General features: G+C 38.7%; 1 protein-coding gene across 16 annotated transcripts in view; it reads left to right on the plus strand.

Annotated features, from left to right (window-relative positions):
* Positions 1-13,169, plus strand: part of SYNE1 (spectrin repeat containing nuclear envelope protein 1) — a 494,933-nt gene that overhangs the window by 201,844 nt on the left and 279,920 nt on the right. For all 16 annotated transcript variants that reach the window (XM_044924087.2, XM_044924084.2, XM_044924085.2 and 13 more), the window contains 6 exons: positions 1,758-1,911; positions 4,204-4,832; positions 7,907-8,086; positions 10,102-10,252; positions 10,567-10,725; positions 12,035-12,217. In XM_044924087.2, the coding sequence (XP_044780022.2) occupies positions 1,758-1,911; positions 4,204-4,832; positions 7,907-8,086; positions 10,102-10,252; positions 10,567-10,725; positions 12,035-12,217 (1,456 nt within the window). The remainder of the gene's footprint in view (positions 1-1,757; positions 1,912-4,203; positions 4,833-7,906; positions 8,087-10,101; positions 10,253-10,566; positions 10,726-12,034; positions 12,218-13,169) is intronic.

A 13,169-nucleotide genomic window follows, 5' to 3' on the forward strand; every position in this document is an offset into this window, starting at 1 on the left:
CTGAAACCATAAAAATCAGTAAAACCTGAGGGCAAGTATTATAGATCAGTGTGGGAATAACAAGAAACCCAATGGGAGGGGAGCACAGGATATTACAGAAGCCAAGAGAAAGGACGTTTGAATGGGTTCATGAAAGGCTGACAGAAGATTTTTGGTGCCAAACTCTTGAAAGATGAGTAACTTTCTACAAAATAGAGGAGGATCTGCCCTCCCCAGCCCTCCCAGAAAAAAAAGTAAAAGGATTTTACAAATGATACAAATGTATGAAAGCATTCAAAATATACTCTATGCATGTAAAGATAACATGTAGAAGATTTTGTAAGGATTAAAGCATGAAAGTCTATTTAAAGAGTTGAACTTTGGATATGAGCCATCATAACAAGTATATTTTATTAAAGTGTTATTCTTTTTTAATATTAGTTAATTGCCTAATCTTGGTTGTGCTGGGTGTTCTCTGCTGCATGAAGGCTTTTCTCTAGTTGCAGTGAGCTGGGGTACTCTCTAGATGCCGTGTGCAGTCTTCTCATTGCGGCGGCTTCTCTTATTGTGGCTCTTGGGCTCTTGAGCTCAGGCTCAGTTAATTGTGGTGCACAGACTTAGTTGCTTCACAGCAGATGGAATTATCTCGGACCAGGGATCAAAAGCGTGTCCCCTGCATTAGCAGGCAAATTCTTATCCACTGTACCACTATGGAAGTCCCAAGGTTATCCTTAATGCCAGCCTTGGGCTCTGAAGTCAGATTGCCTATTGTTTGCTGATCTAATTCATTCATTACACAAGCAATGATTGATCCCTGACCCTATCCCAGGTACTTTTCTAGGTACTGAGTTTATAGCAGTAAGCAAAGCAAGACCTATGTCTTATTGGGTGAGGGGGAAGATAAATAGATCATTAATCAAAAGAATGAACAAGACCATTTCAAGTGGTGTTCAGTAATATGAAGACAACAAAATAGGATGACATGGGAGGGGCTGTAGATTGGGTGGCCAAGCAAAGCCTCTCAGGGGACTTGACATCAGATTAAGATCTGAATACTATGTACAAAGCATGTTCGCGGTACTTTGGGGACAAAGCGTACAGGCAGAGGGAGCAGAAAAGGGCAGAGGCTCTTAGACAGTAATGAGCTGGGATACTGAGGAGTATCTGAGGATACTGGGATACTGAGGAAACAGAGATGAGTGAAGCATGGGGCAGTGCTGTATCAGATGAGGTCAGAGAAGTTGATTACCTGGGATCCCTTGCAGACCACAGTAAGGAGCCTTGGAGTTTTGCCTTCTTGTATGCAACAGGAAATTGCCCCCATGTTTAAGCTTGGCAGGGATGTTCTGATTATATTAAGATAATTTCTGGTTGTTATCTACAAAGTGGATAGTAGGGAGGCCATGGTGGCAGGAAGGAGGCTGGTGTGGGAGGCTGGTAGAGGCAAGAGATGAAGAGATTTAGGCCAGGGTGTAGAAATGGAGAGAAGAGCACAGAACATACTGTGACGGGGTGCTGGCAAGATCAACACAGATCAGACGTGGTGGTAAAGACAAGGGCATGAAGACTGACTCGTAGAATCATCTGGGTGGATGGTGAGGACGTCAACTGAGATGGGGAAAATTGGGAGAGAAATGGGGCTTGAGAAGTAGAAAACGTCAAGAGTTCTGGTCTGGCCATGTATGACAGCATTGCTTTTGCCCTTGATTAGAAACATGTCATTAATTTTTTCTGTCCAGATGTGTGGCATTTTAACATTAACACTTTTCTGTACATAGGATTAACTTCCTTCAGTCTGTGGTCGCCGAACACCAGCAATTTGATGAACTGCTGCTTTCCTTTTCTGTCTGGATTAAGCTGTTCCTCAGTGAATTACAAACTACTTCTGAGATAAGCATAATGGACCATCAAGCAGCTCTTACAAGGCACAAGGTAAAGTTTGTTAAGATTGAAGAAGAATTTATTCATAAAATAGAGTTCTTGAATTATAAAGGGATGCAACATTAAAGAACACTTGCAACAATTTAACTTCTTATTAATATGCAAATGTTTTAATAATTGAGTATATGGGTCCAGGCAACATGTTATGCAGACAAATTAAACACATAAAGCTACTTCAGATAAAATAGGCAACCACCTTAAGAGACTGCTCCTTCAAAGTAGAGCAAATGATTTCTAGAGTGAATGATATGAGAATGTTCATTTTAAAGCTTCTACTTTGCTTTGTTACAGTGCTGAAAACTAATACTGAATTCTGATGCTTTAATGATAGAGTTTTTCTGAATTACCCTTTAGCTTGAAAGTTATTTAAAATTCATGATTTATTTTCCATGTAAAACAGCTGTTGAGGCATCAAAAAATAAAATATTTAATAAGATTCTGACCATCAAGCATTGGGATAGTTGGACATAAGCTATATAATAAGTTTATAACAACATTTAGTAATAAAACATTTAATATTTGTTGAGTGCTAACTCTATGGTGCGTTTGCTAATTGGTTTTACCCGAAGTAAAAGTACTTTATCATATCTTCCTGTTACAAGACAGGGGTGCTATCTTCCTTAATGATTTACATTTCAAAGAAATGGCTCCCGCAGTCCCTGAGAAAGATATTCTGAGTTGTAAAATTGGCCAGAGGCTTTAAAAATATTTATCTCACAAAGGGGCAGAGAGGGAATTTATACATTTTCTAGTGTAAATGCTCAAAAAAGCCCTCGAAAGTTTAGTAGTCAAGCTAAGGAGAACAGGCTTTAATGTTCATCTATTCCTATACTCCTTCCCTATAAATTGTTGATATTAGCTATAATTATAAATACTATAATTTGTATATAAATATATTACTATAATATGTAAAATGTAAATATGTGTTATATATAATAGAGCTTAGCTCTAATATATAAATATTATAATTTGCCTGTAAGTGAATTATTATAATATATAAAATGTAAATTTAAAGTGTTGGCCAAAAAGTTCATTATGGAAAAACCTGAATGAACTTTTTGGCCAACTTAATATAATATGAATCATAGATCATAGAGCTAATTCCATAAATTAGTAATTCTAAATAAAATCTAATGAATTAATTCTAAAGTAGAGCTAATTCTGTAAATATTTTAGTTATATTCTGCATATATGTATAGGTAAATAGCTTCCCAGGTGGTGATAATGGTTAAGAACCCACTTGCCAATGCTGCTGCTGCTACTGCCAAGTCGCTTCAGTCGTGTCCGACTCTGTGCGACCCCATAGACGGCAGCCCACCAGGCTCCCCCGTCCCTGGGAATATCCAGGCAAGAACACTGGAGTGGGTTGCCATTTCCTTCTCCAATGCATGAAAGTGAAAAGGAAAGTGAAGTCGCTCAGTCGTGTCCTACTCTTAGCGACCCCATGGACTGCAGCCCACCAGGCTCCTCTGTCCATGGAATTTTCCAGGCAAGAGTACTGGAGTGGGATACCATTGCCTTCTCCACTTGCCAATGCAGGAGACCTAAAAGGCATGGGTTCAATCCCTGGGTCAGGAAGACCCCATGGAGGAGGGCATGGCACCCACTCCAGTATTCTTGTCTGAAGAATCCCATGGACAGAGAAATCTGGCAGGCTACAGTCCATGGGGTCTCAAAGAGTCAGATACAGCTAAAGTGACTTAGCATGCGGCGTGCACATATAGTTAAAAAAAAATTGAAAATTTGGATGATTTTAAAAGTATATATGTATGATGTATTTATATGCACACACATATATATTTGTTGTTGTTTAGTCGCTAAGTCATGTAGGACTCTTTTGTGACCCCATGGACTGTAGCCCACCAGGCTCCTCTGTTCATGGTATTTCCCAGGCAAGAATACCGGAGAGGGTTGACATTTCCTTCTCCAGGGGATCTTCCCTACTCTGGGATTGAACCCATGACTCCTGCATTGACAGGCAGATTCTTTACCACTGAACTACCTGGGAAATCCATATATAATTCCTTCTAACTATTTCTATCCATGGAGTAATTATTTTCTGTGGAATGAATTATTTCCAAATGAGAGTTGTGTTTTATGTGAAATATATAGATAAACAAAACAGGAGAAATTTTAATAATGTTTCTACAAGATTCACCGTAGTTGACCTTTAAGTACTGTGCCATCCGTTGCATTTAAATGTATCTTGACATCACAAATTTGTATCTGTATGAGTCAAGCACACTGCATCTGGGAAATTACTAACTCTCTCTGCTCTTTCAGGACCACGCGGCGGAAGTAGAGAGCAAAAAGGGAGAACTGCAGAGTCTGCAGGGTCACCTGGCAAAGCTGGGTGCCCTGGGCCGCGCTGAGGACCTTCATCTTCTCCAGGGCAAGGCGGAGGACTGCTTGCAGCTGTTTGAGGAGGCCAGCCAGGTCGTGGAGAGGCGGCAGCATGCCCTGTCCCAGCTGGCCAAGTTCCTACAGAGCCACGCCTCTCTGTCAGAGAGTCTCCACCAACTGAGGCAAACAGTGGAAGCAACCCACAGTATGAATAAGAAACAGTCTGACTTATTAGAAAGGGACCTAAACGATGCTATTCAAAATGTGAAAACACTAGAATCTGCTGCCATCAGTCTCGACAGCCTTCTTACCAAAGCCCAGTACCATCTCAAAAGTGGAGATTCTGAGCAGAGAACATCCTGCAGAGCCACCTCAGATCACCTCAGCATGGAATTAGAGAGGATCCAGAACCTTCTGGGAACCAAGCAGAGTGAGGCGGATGCCCTGGCAGTATTGAAGAAGGCCTTCCGAGATCAGAAAGAGGAGCTGCTGAAAAGCATCGAGGACATTGAAGAAAGGACTGACAAAGAGAGGCTGAAAGATCTAACCCGACAAGCACTTCAACAGAGGTGAATGGCAACTGTCTGGAAGACGGTTGCCAAGAGTTAATTCCTTTGCTTTTCATTTGTTCTGGACTCGTTTTTAAAATATTTTGAGGGGACTTCCCTGGTGGTCCAGTGGTTAAGACTCCACACTTCCACTGTAGGGGGCACAGATTTGATCCCTGGTCAGGGAACTAAGATTCCCACATGCCACAGGGCTTGCATATATGTGCATTAGTGAATGAAAGTCACTCAGTCATGTCTGACTCTTTGCAACCTGTGGACTGTAGCCTGACAGGCTTCTCTGTCCATGGAATTCTCCAGGCAAGAATACTGGAGTGGGTAGCGGTTCCCTTCTCCAGAGGATCTTCCCAACCCAGGGATTGAACCCAGGTCTCTTGATTCACATGCAGATTCTTTACTGGCTTAGCCACCATAGGGTAAAATTAATGACTATTTTAGCACTTAAGAAGTACTAAAATGTCTTTGTTTTCCTTAAGGACTTTCCTAAGAGCTATATATAAGCCATTTTGAGATCTTATTTACAATAGAGTATATTGATCATATTATCTATTTTTAAGCAGTTTTTAGCTGATAGAAGAAGGGACCTATCTTCTTTAGCAAGAATGACAAGCTGAGGAGAAAGGAAGTGAAATGGATTTGTATTTCTGGTGGTAAAATATGAGGGAATTTTCCCCAGTGGCTTCTAGCCTATGAGAAAGTACTGGAATGAATTCATTGGTTGACAGTGAGTGATAGGAAACTGTGGGTAGAAAATGCAGCGAGAAATGGAGAGGAAGCCTCTGGCACTTGGTAAGTGATACGCTGCCATTTGAGATTTATATTCATTCACTTAAAGTAGAACCAATCAGCCTGGCAGAGTGGTTCTCCCCAACTACTTTTAACAGTTTGCTTAGAAGTGTGGAGAAGGCAGAGAAGAAGATTTAAGCAAAGCTGGTTGTTTTGTCAGGGAAGTTTAATAGAGAAGCTAAGAGGTCAAAGGTATTTTTTTATAGTAAATTTTCCAAGTAATATTTTACTGTAGGCTTCCTTGCATTCCTATTTTTCTTTTTTACTAGAAATTTTCCCCACTCGTCTCAGCATCACTTTCTCTTCCATTTTTTCAGGGGGCAAAGAAAGAGCAGGGATGAGTATACCAAGACATCCATAATTGATAAGGATTAGATTGACCCTGTCAAGATCATTGCCATTTGCTTCCTTTTAACCAGAATCAACGGAGAAGGCAATGGCACCCCACTCCAGTACTTTGGCCTAGAAAATCCCATGGACGGAGGAGCCTGGTAGGCTGCAGTCCATGGGGTCGCTAGAGTCGGACATGACTGAGCGACTTCACTTTCACTTTTCACTTTCATGCATTGGAGAAGGAAATGGCAACCCGCTCCAGTGTTCTTGCCTGGAGAATCCCAGGGACGGGGGAGCCTGGTGGGCTACCATCTATGGGGTCGCACAGAGTCGGACACGACTGAAGCGACTTAGCAGCAGCAGCAGCAACCAGAATCAAACATTAAGCTAAAGGCGTTGGTTAGGTGATAATGACTACTGAGGTTGTATTCCTTATGGGCAATAAGCTATCTGACTAGTTTAACAACAAATTTACAAAAAGAAATAAGATTTGGAAAGGAAAAATGGCCTCCAGAGTAGGGATAGAAGGAAGAGCCGTGTGTGACAAAGGAGCAATGAGTTCACCCCGGAAATGTGCAATAGGATTGGTGCTGCATGGCCCTCCCTAGCCTGCTCAGGCCAAGCTGACCAGGAGATCCTAAAATTGCTCAAGTTGCCCTGGGTTGGTTTCAAGGGCCACTTCAGAACACACAACGCTAAACTCACCAAAGTTGTACAGAGGCTACGGAAAATGTTGCCTGGACTAGATTATTTTTTAAATACCAGTCATACCATGCCTAGGTATTACTGAGTGACCTTGAACAAATTGGCTCTCTTATGAAATGGAACTATTGATAATACCTGTTCCTAGACACTTTGTTCACCCCACTCCAGTACTCTTGCCTGGAAAATCCCATGGATGGAGGAGCCTGGTGGGCTGCAGTCCATGGGGTCGCTAAGAGTCGGACACGACTGAGCGACTTCTTTCACGTTTCACTTTCATGCATTGGAGAAGGAAATGGCAACCCACTCCAGTATTCTTGCCGGGAGAATCCCAGGGACGACGGAGCCTGATGGGCTGCCGTCTATGGGGTCGCACAGAGTCGGACACGACTGAAGCAACTTAGCAGCAGCATCAGCAGCCACTTTGTTTGGGGAATTAAATGGGATAATGCACACAATCATCTCTATACCAAACTGCAAAAATTAAAAGAGTCAATGGCTGCCTCTCTATGGTCACTGTTAACAAATACTCAAATATTAAGGACCCAAAAAACCCTTTCTAGTGACAACCTTAAAAAAAATATAGGTAAAGTTTTAAAAACATACTTATTGTAGATCTCAGTGAAACTTATTTTTATTTTGAGTGAAATGACTGTGATTTTGAAATATTACTTTAATGTGAATCAAACCTCACAGCATGGAAGAATTTCTTACCGATGACCTTGTGATAAGTACTCAACTACTTTACCTCAAATGTTGGCCCTGGTCTTGAAATTCTTATATCATCAAAAGAAAATAGAAAAAGAATACAAACTTAATAGAAGTTTGAAGGTCAATGGTAAAAATGACTTCAAATGTTTTCTAAGTTACAGTCTGAATTATGCAAAATTAACTGTAAAAGCATCTTTATTCATTGATATGCATAAATTGCTGTGTTAAAAGCTTTTCTAGCTATTGATATGCATGCTTTATTTATGGAAGTGAAAGTCACTCAGTTGTGTCCGACTCTTTGTAACTCCATGGACTTAGCCTGCGAGGCTCCTCTGTCCTTGGAATTCTCCAGACCAGAACGCTGGAGTGGGTAGCCTATCCCTTCTCCAGGGGATCTTCCCAACCCAGGGATCAAACCCAGGTCTCCCGCAATGCAAGCAGATTCTTTACTGTCTGAGCCACCAGGGAAGCCCTTATTTACAGAAAGGAAATAGTAGTTCAACACTTGTAGTAAACTAATAGTAAAATAACATTTTAATTTGCAGGTTGAGAGTCTTCAATCAGTTAGAAGATGAATTGAATTCTCACGAGCATGAATTATGTTGGTTGAAAGATAAAGCTAAGCAAATTGCTCAGAAAGATGTAGCCTTTGCACCTGAGGTTGACAAGGAGATAAACCGCTTAGAGGTCACCTGGGATGATACCAAAAAACTAATTCATGAAAAGTAAGTAAAAAACTTCTCAGCTTTTGTTTTTAATTTCCTATTTATTTTGTGACATTGGTCCATTGCCCATTGATTTGAGTTGGTCTGATCAGGAGTTTAATATCTTTTGCCATCTTAGGTATTTGCTGTCTCTTTAATAACATTAAAAATTTAGTCCTACAGAATTTTATTGAGGAATTTTTCTTGAGACAGCAATTACATGTGAAATTCAATACTTGGAAGTAAGAATTGTCAACGTTTACAGGGTACCAGTAGGAGAGTCTTAACCACTGATTTTCTTTTTTTGTTTTGTTATATTCGTTTATAATTGAGGTATTATTTACATACAGTAAATTCACCCTAAGTGTATACCCTTAAACTATAGGAGTTTAACAAACTCATATAGTTGTATAAATATCACAACTATCAAATGGTAAGAGTTACACCACCTGAAAAATGCCCTCATGTCTCATTGTAATCAATCTCTTCCTCACTTCCAACCCCTGGCAACTGTTGATCAGATTTCTGTCTCTGTAGTGTCTTCTTTCTTAGAATCACACATAAATGGATTCTTTCCAGTTTGAATGATTATAAATAAAGCATCTCTAAACACTCATGCTCACTTTTTGTGTGTACATCAGTTTTTACTACACTTGGTTAAATACCTTCTTTTACTTAGCACAAGTACCTTGTGATGTGTATCCATAAAGTGCATTCTTTTTTTTAACAGCTGAATGATATTCCATTTACTAAGTGTTGATTTTTTTCACCAGTTGATAGATATTTGGGATCTTCCCAGTTTGAATTACTACAAAAGCATCTGTAAACATTTATTTTTTATGTGTACATAATTTTTTATTATACTGTAGACTATTCATGTAGACTTTAAAAAATGTAATCCTGCTGCACAAACTTTATTCTGTGTTATTAAATATTCTCTAAATTGTGATTTGGTAGAGGTTGCATGGTATTCAATTACAAGAATGTATCACAATTAATTCAGTTATTGGCCCATTTTTAACTTTGGGGTTATTTCTAATTTTTCTGTTATAAATAATGGTATAAAGAATAGAATTGTACCCAAATCTTAGTGCACACCTTTTTCTTTGGAAAAATACCTAGATGAAGAATTGTTTGCTCAAAGACATTTTAGTCTTTTAAACAAAAACTATTTCCTATTTTAGCCATTCTCAGGGGACTCATAGTCAATGAAAGTTTGCATAATTTAAATGGAAAAGAAAATGTCATGTGAACTTTAATTATTGAGCAGTATTTTTTCTTTGTTTTGTTTTTTGTCTTTTTTTGTCGCAGGGAGGCAGGTGGGTTTTCTTTCCTACAACATATACCTATGAAGTAGTTAAATCATAGAAAAAAATTTTTTTAATTAGCAAATTTTTTTTCACTTTTTGGAATTATTTTATTGATGTCTGAGTTCCTTACTAGAATATAAGCTTTTTTTCAAACCTAAATATTTTTATTTCGTACTGGGGCATAGCAGATTAACAATGTGATAGTTTCAGGTGAACAGTGTAAGGACTCAGCCGTACATACACATGTATCCATTCTCCCCCAACCCCCTTCCCATCCAGGCTGCCACATGACATCGAGTAGAGTTCCATGTGCTATAGTAGAGTTCCTTGCTGGTTATCGATTTTGAATATAGCAGTGTGTACATGACCTTCCCAAACACCCTAACTATCCCTTCCCCCAGCAACCTTAAATTCGTTTTCTTTGAGTTTCTTTCTGTTTTGTAAGTAAGTTCATTTGAAGAAATTTTTTTTTAATTTAGCTGACTTTGTTTTAATGGCCGTGGCTAATGGCTGTGTGGATTCTTCATTCGTGGAGAACATTTTGGACACTAGAGTTGTCAGACTGACCAGAATGCTTTTGGCCTCAGTTCAGGAAAAATATGGTTTTCCCTTCATTCCAGCACTCATCAGAATACAGCAATGCAGTTATGTATCAGGTCAATCATAGGGAACTCTTCTCGATACTGATATATGACAATAAATGATGTGTTTTCTTAATTATTACAGCCAGGGTCAATGCTGTGGACTTATTGATTTAATGAGAGAGTATCAGAATTTGAAGTCAGCCATAACAAAAGTCCTAGAAAATGCCAGCAATGTGATTGCAACCAGAACTACTGTAAAAGATCAAGAAGACCTTAAGTGGGCTTTATCAAAGGTAATAATTCATAATATATTTATTTTTTAGAATTTTTAGTAGGTTTGTTTTTTACTCATAATGCATTCTCTTTTCGACTCTTGAAAGTATATTTAGAGATAGCTAATTCATGCTGACAAGCTCAACCTTTATTTTTTATGAGTACTTATATCCTAGGATCCTAGCAATTCGAGAAAATTATATATTTTTTTCATTATTATCACTGGTTTATGCATAAGGTCAACCACAAATTTAATTTCTTAAAGGCAAATGATTCTAAATTCTTGACTTATTACTGGCTGTTTTATTAACTAAGGAAACATTTATGTCCACAGCATGAAGCTGCCAAGAATGAAATGTGTAATAAACAGAAAGATTTGGATAACTTTACCAGTAAAGGAAAACAGTTGCTGTCTGAGCTGAAAAAAATTCACAGTGGTGATTTCATTGTGGTGAAAACAGACATGGAAAGCACAGTGGACAAATGGCTAGATGTAAGCTCATCCCCTCGATTCTATGAATAGTTTGCGTGTGTGGTCATTTCAGTCGTGTCCAACTCTGTGACCCTGTGCATTGTAGCCCGCCAGGCTCCTCCGGCCATGGGATTCGCCAGGCAAGAATACTGGAGTGGGTTGCCATGCCTTCCTCCAGAGGATCTTCCCAACCCAGGCATTGGAGCCGGGGTTCCTGCATTTACTGCTGAGCCACCCGGGGAAGATGAATAATTTAAATATTTACATTTTTCAATCACATTTTTTGGGCAAAGGATTATTTAGAAATGTGACTTTCATTGTTAAATTTTAATACTAAATTCAAAATCATGCTGTAAAGGAAAATAGTTTACATAGAATTTATACATAGTTAAAAATTTATTTGTTTTGTTAAAACTTATTGGCAGATTTTCTAGAATTTCACATGATAGCTTCAATCATAACATATTCATAACTTTGTTTTTCTTTTACACATTCTGGGATCATGGATAAAATAGAAGAATAATTTATAAACATCTTTCAGGATATTAAACCATAATAAAATAAAGTAATAAGACTGTAATTGTGCATTGAAAAACACTGGAATTTACGTCCTTGGCTTTTAGTTCTTGCTGTCATCTGTTAGCTGTGTGCCTGTGTTATACAAGAAGATGCTTGATTTCTCTGGAGCTCTACATCTCAATCTATACATGTTTTATGTTGGTTTCCAGCACATAAATCCTGTGATTCTGTTACCCCTGCCCTGTTATTTTAGTATCTAGGTTCATAAGTTTAAGCTACAGTGGATTCCCTCACTTAAGCTAAATTACTGAAGTTAGATATTGATATTTGCATATTATAATGAGATAATTTAGGGATTTGGGAAAACTTTATCTGCCTACACTTTTAAAAAATGGCATTCTTAGGACTTCCCTGGTGGTCCCAGGGTTAAGACTCTGCACTTCCAATACAAGGGGCATGGGTTTTATCACTATAGAGAACTAAGATCCTGTATGTCGCATGGCATGGCCAAAAAATAAAATAAAATGGCATTCTTAGTATGACAAGAATTGATAAATTGTTAAACAGTAACACTTTAACCATGCAGAGTGGGTTTCTCTCTTATGTATTTACTTATTCTATAAATATATCCAAGTCTAATTATGCACATTTTTATATCTCAGCATTGCAAGTAACAACAACAACAAATTTTTGTAAACCTTTGTTTTTCTGTCAGAATAGGAATGAAGCACTGGCATATTTATTACTTCATTGGCCAGAGAGCATCTAAAAGCCTTGGATTTAATGATAAGGTCTTTCTTTTCTATCCCAGATATCAGAGAAGATTGAGGAGAACATGGACAGGTTGAGGGTAAGCCTGTCTATCTGGGATGATGTACTTACAAGTAAAGATGAGATTGATGGATGGTCAAACCATTCTGTTCCACAGCTGACCGAAAGCATCAGCAACCTGAATGACAGCCTTAGAGCAGAAGAATCCCTCAAAGAATTTGAGGTAAAATGATTACAACCTTCCTATGTGAGCTCATGGTACATCATGACCAGAATATGAAAAAAACTGTCTTTTGTAATTGCTTTCAGGACACCTAATATACTCAATATTTTGTAATAACCTATATGAGAAAGTAATCTTAAAAATAGATACATATGTATGTACAACTGAATCACTTTGCTGTACACTTGAAAGTAACTGCTAACTGCTAAGTCGCTTCAGTTGTGTCCGACTCTGTGCAACCCCACAGACGGCAGCCCACCAGGCTCCCCCATCCCTGGGATTCTCTAGGCAAGAACACTGGAGTGGGTTGCCATTTCCTTCTCCAATGCATGAAAGTGAAAAGGGAAAGTGAAGTCGCTCGGTCGTGTCCGACTCTTGGCGACCCCATGGACTGCAGCCCACCAGGCTCCTCCGTCCATGGGATTTTCCAGGCAAGAGTGCTGGAGTGGGGTGCCATTGCCTTCTCCTCTTGAAAGTAACATGACATTGTAAATCAGCGGTACTTCAATTTTTTAAAAAAGAAAACAGACCACTGGGGAGAAAAATAAAGTTAATTCTTCCTCTTAAGACAGATATGAGTGTAATAAAACTGTTAATTATCATTTGCTGTTTACTTGAATGTTGAATAGACTACTGATACGAGAGGTGTTTTCTTTTGTATGTCTTTACCATTTCTTAATTGGGGCTCTTTTACTTAAAGTATTAATAGACTAGTAAAGATTCATCGAATCTATATTTTGTCCCATTCTTCTGAGATTATGGCACCTTCCTATCAGAGAATCAGATGGAAAGTGTTTGTAACCTAATAATATTTATTATGTATTCTTTCTTCATTCAAACAAAATGTTAACTGAACAGTCACCACGCCCCGATCACTTACGTTAGGTGCTAGATTCTTCCACTGGCTTTTCAGAAATAGAAGAAAAGTGGAGACTGGAGTGTCACAGGCTTC

The sequence above is a fragment of the Bubalus bubalis genome, chromosome 10 (genome assembly GCF_019923935.1).
Source record: "Bubalus bubalis isolate 160015118507 breed Murrah chromosome 10, NDDB_SH_1, whole genome shotgun sequence".
Classification (NCBI taxonomy): domain Eukaryota; kingdom Metazoa; phylum Chordata; class Mammalia; order Artiodactyla; family Bovidae; genus Bubalus; species Bubalus bubalis.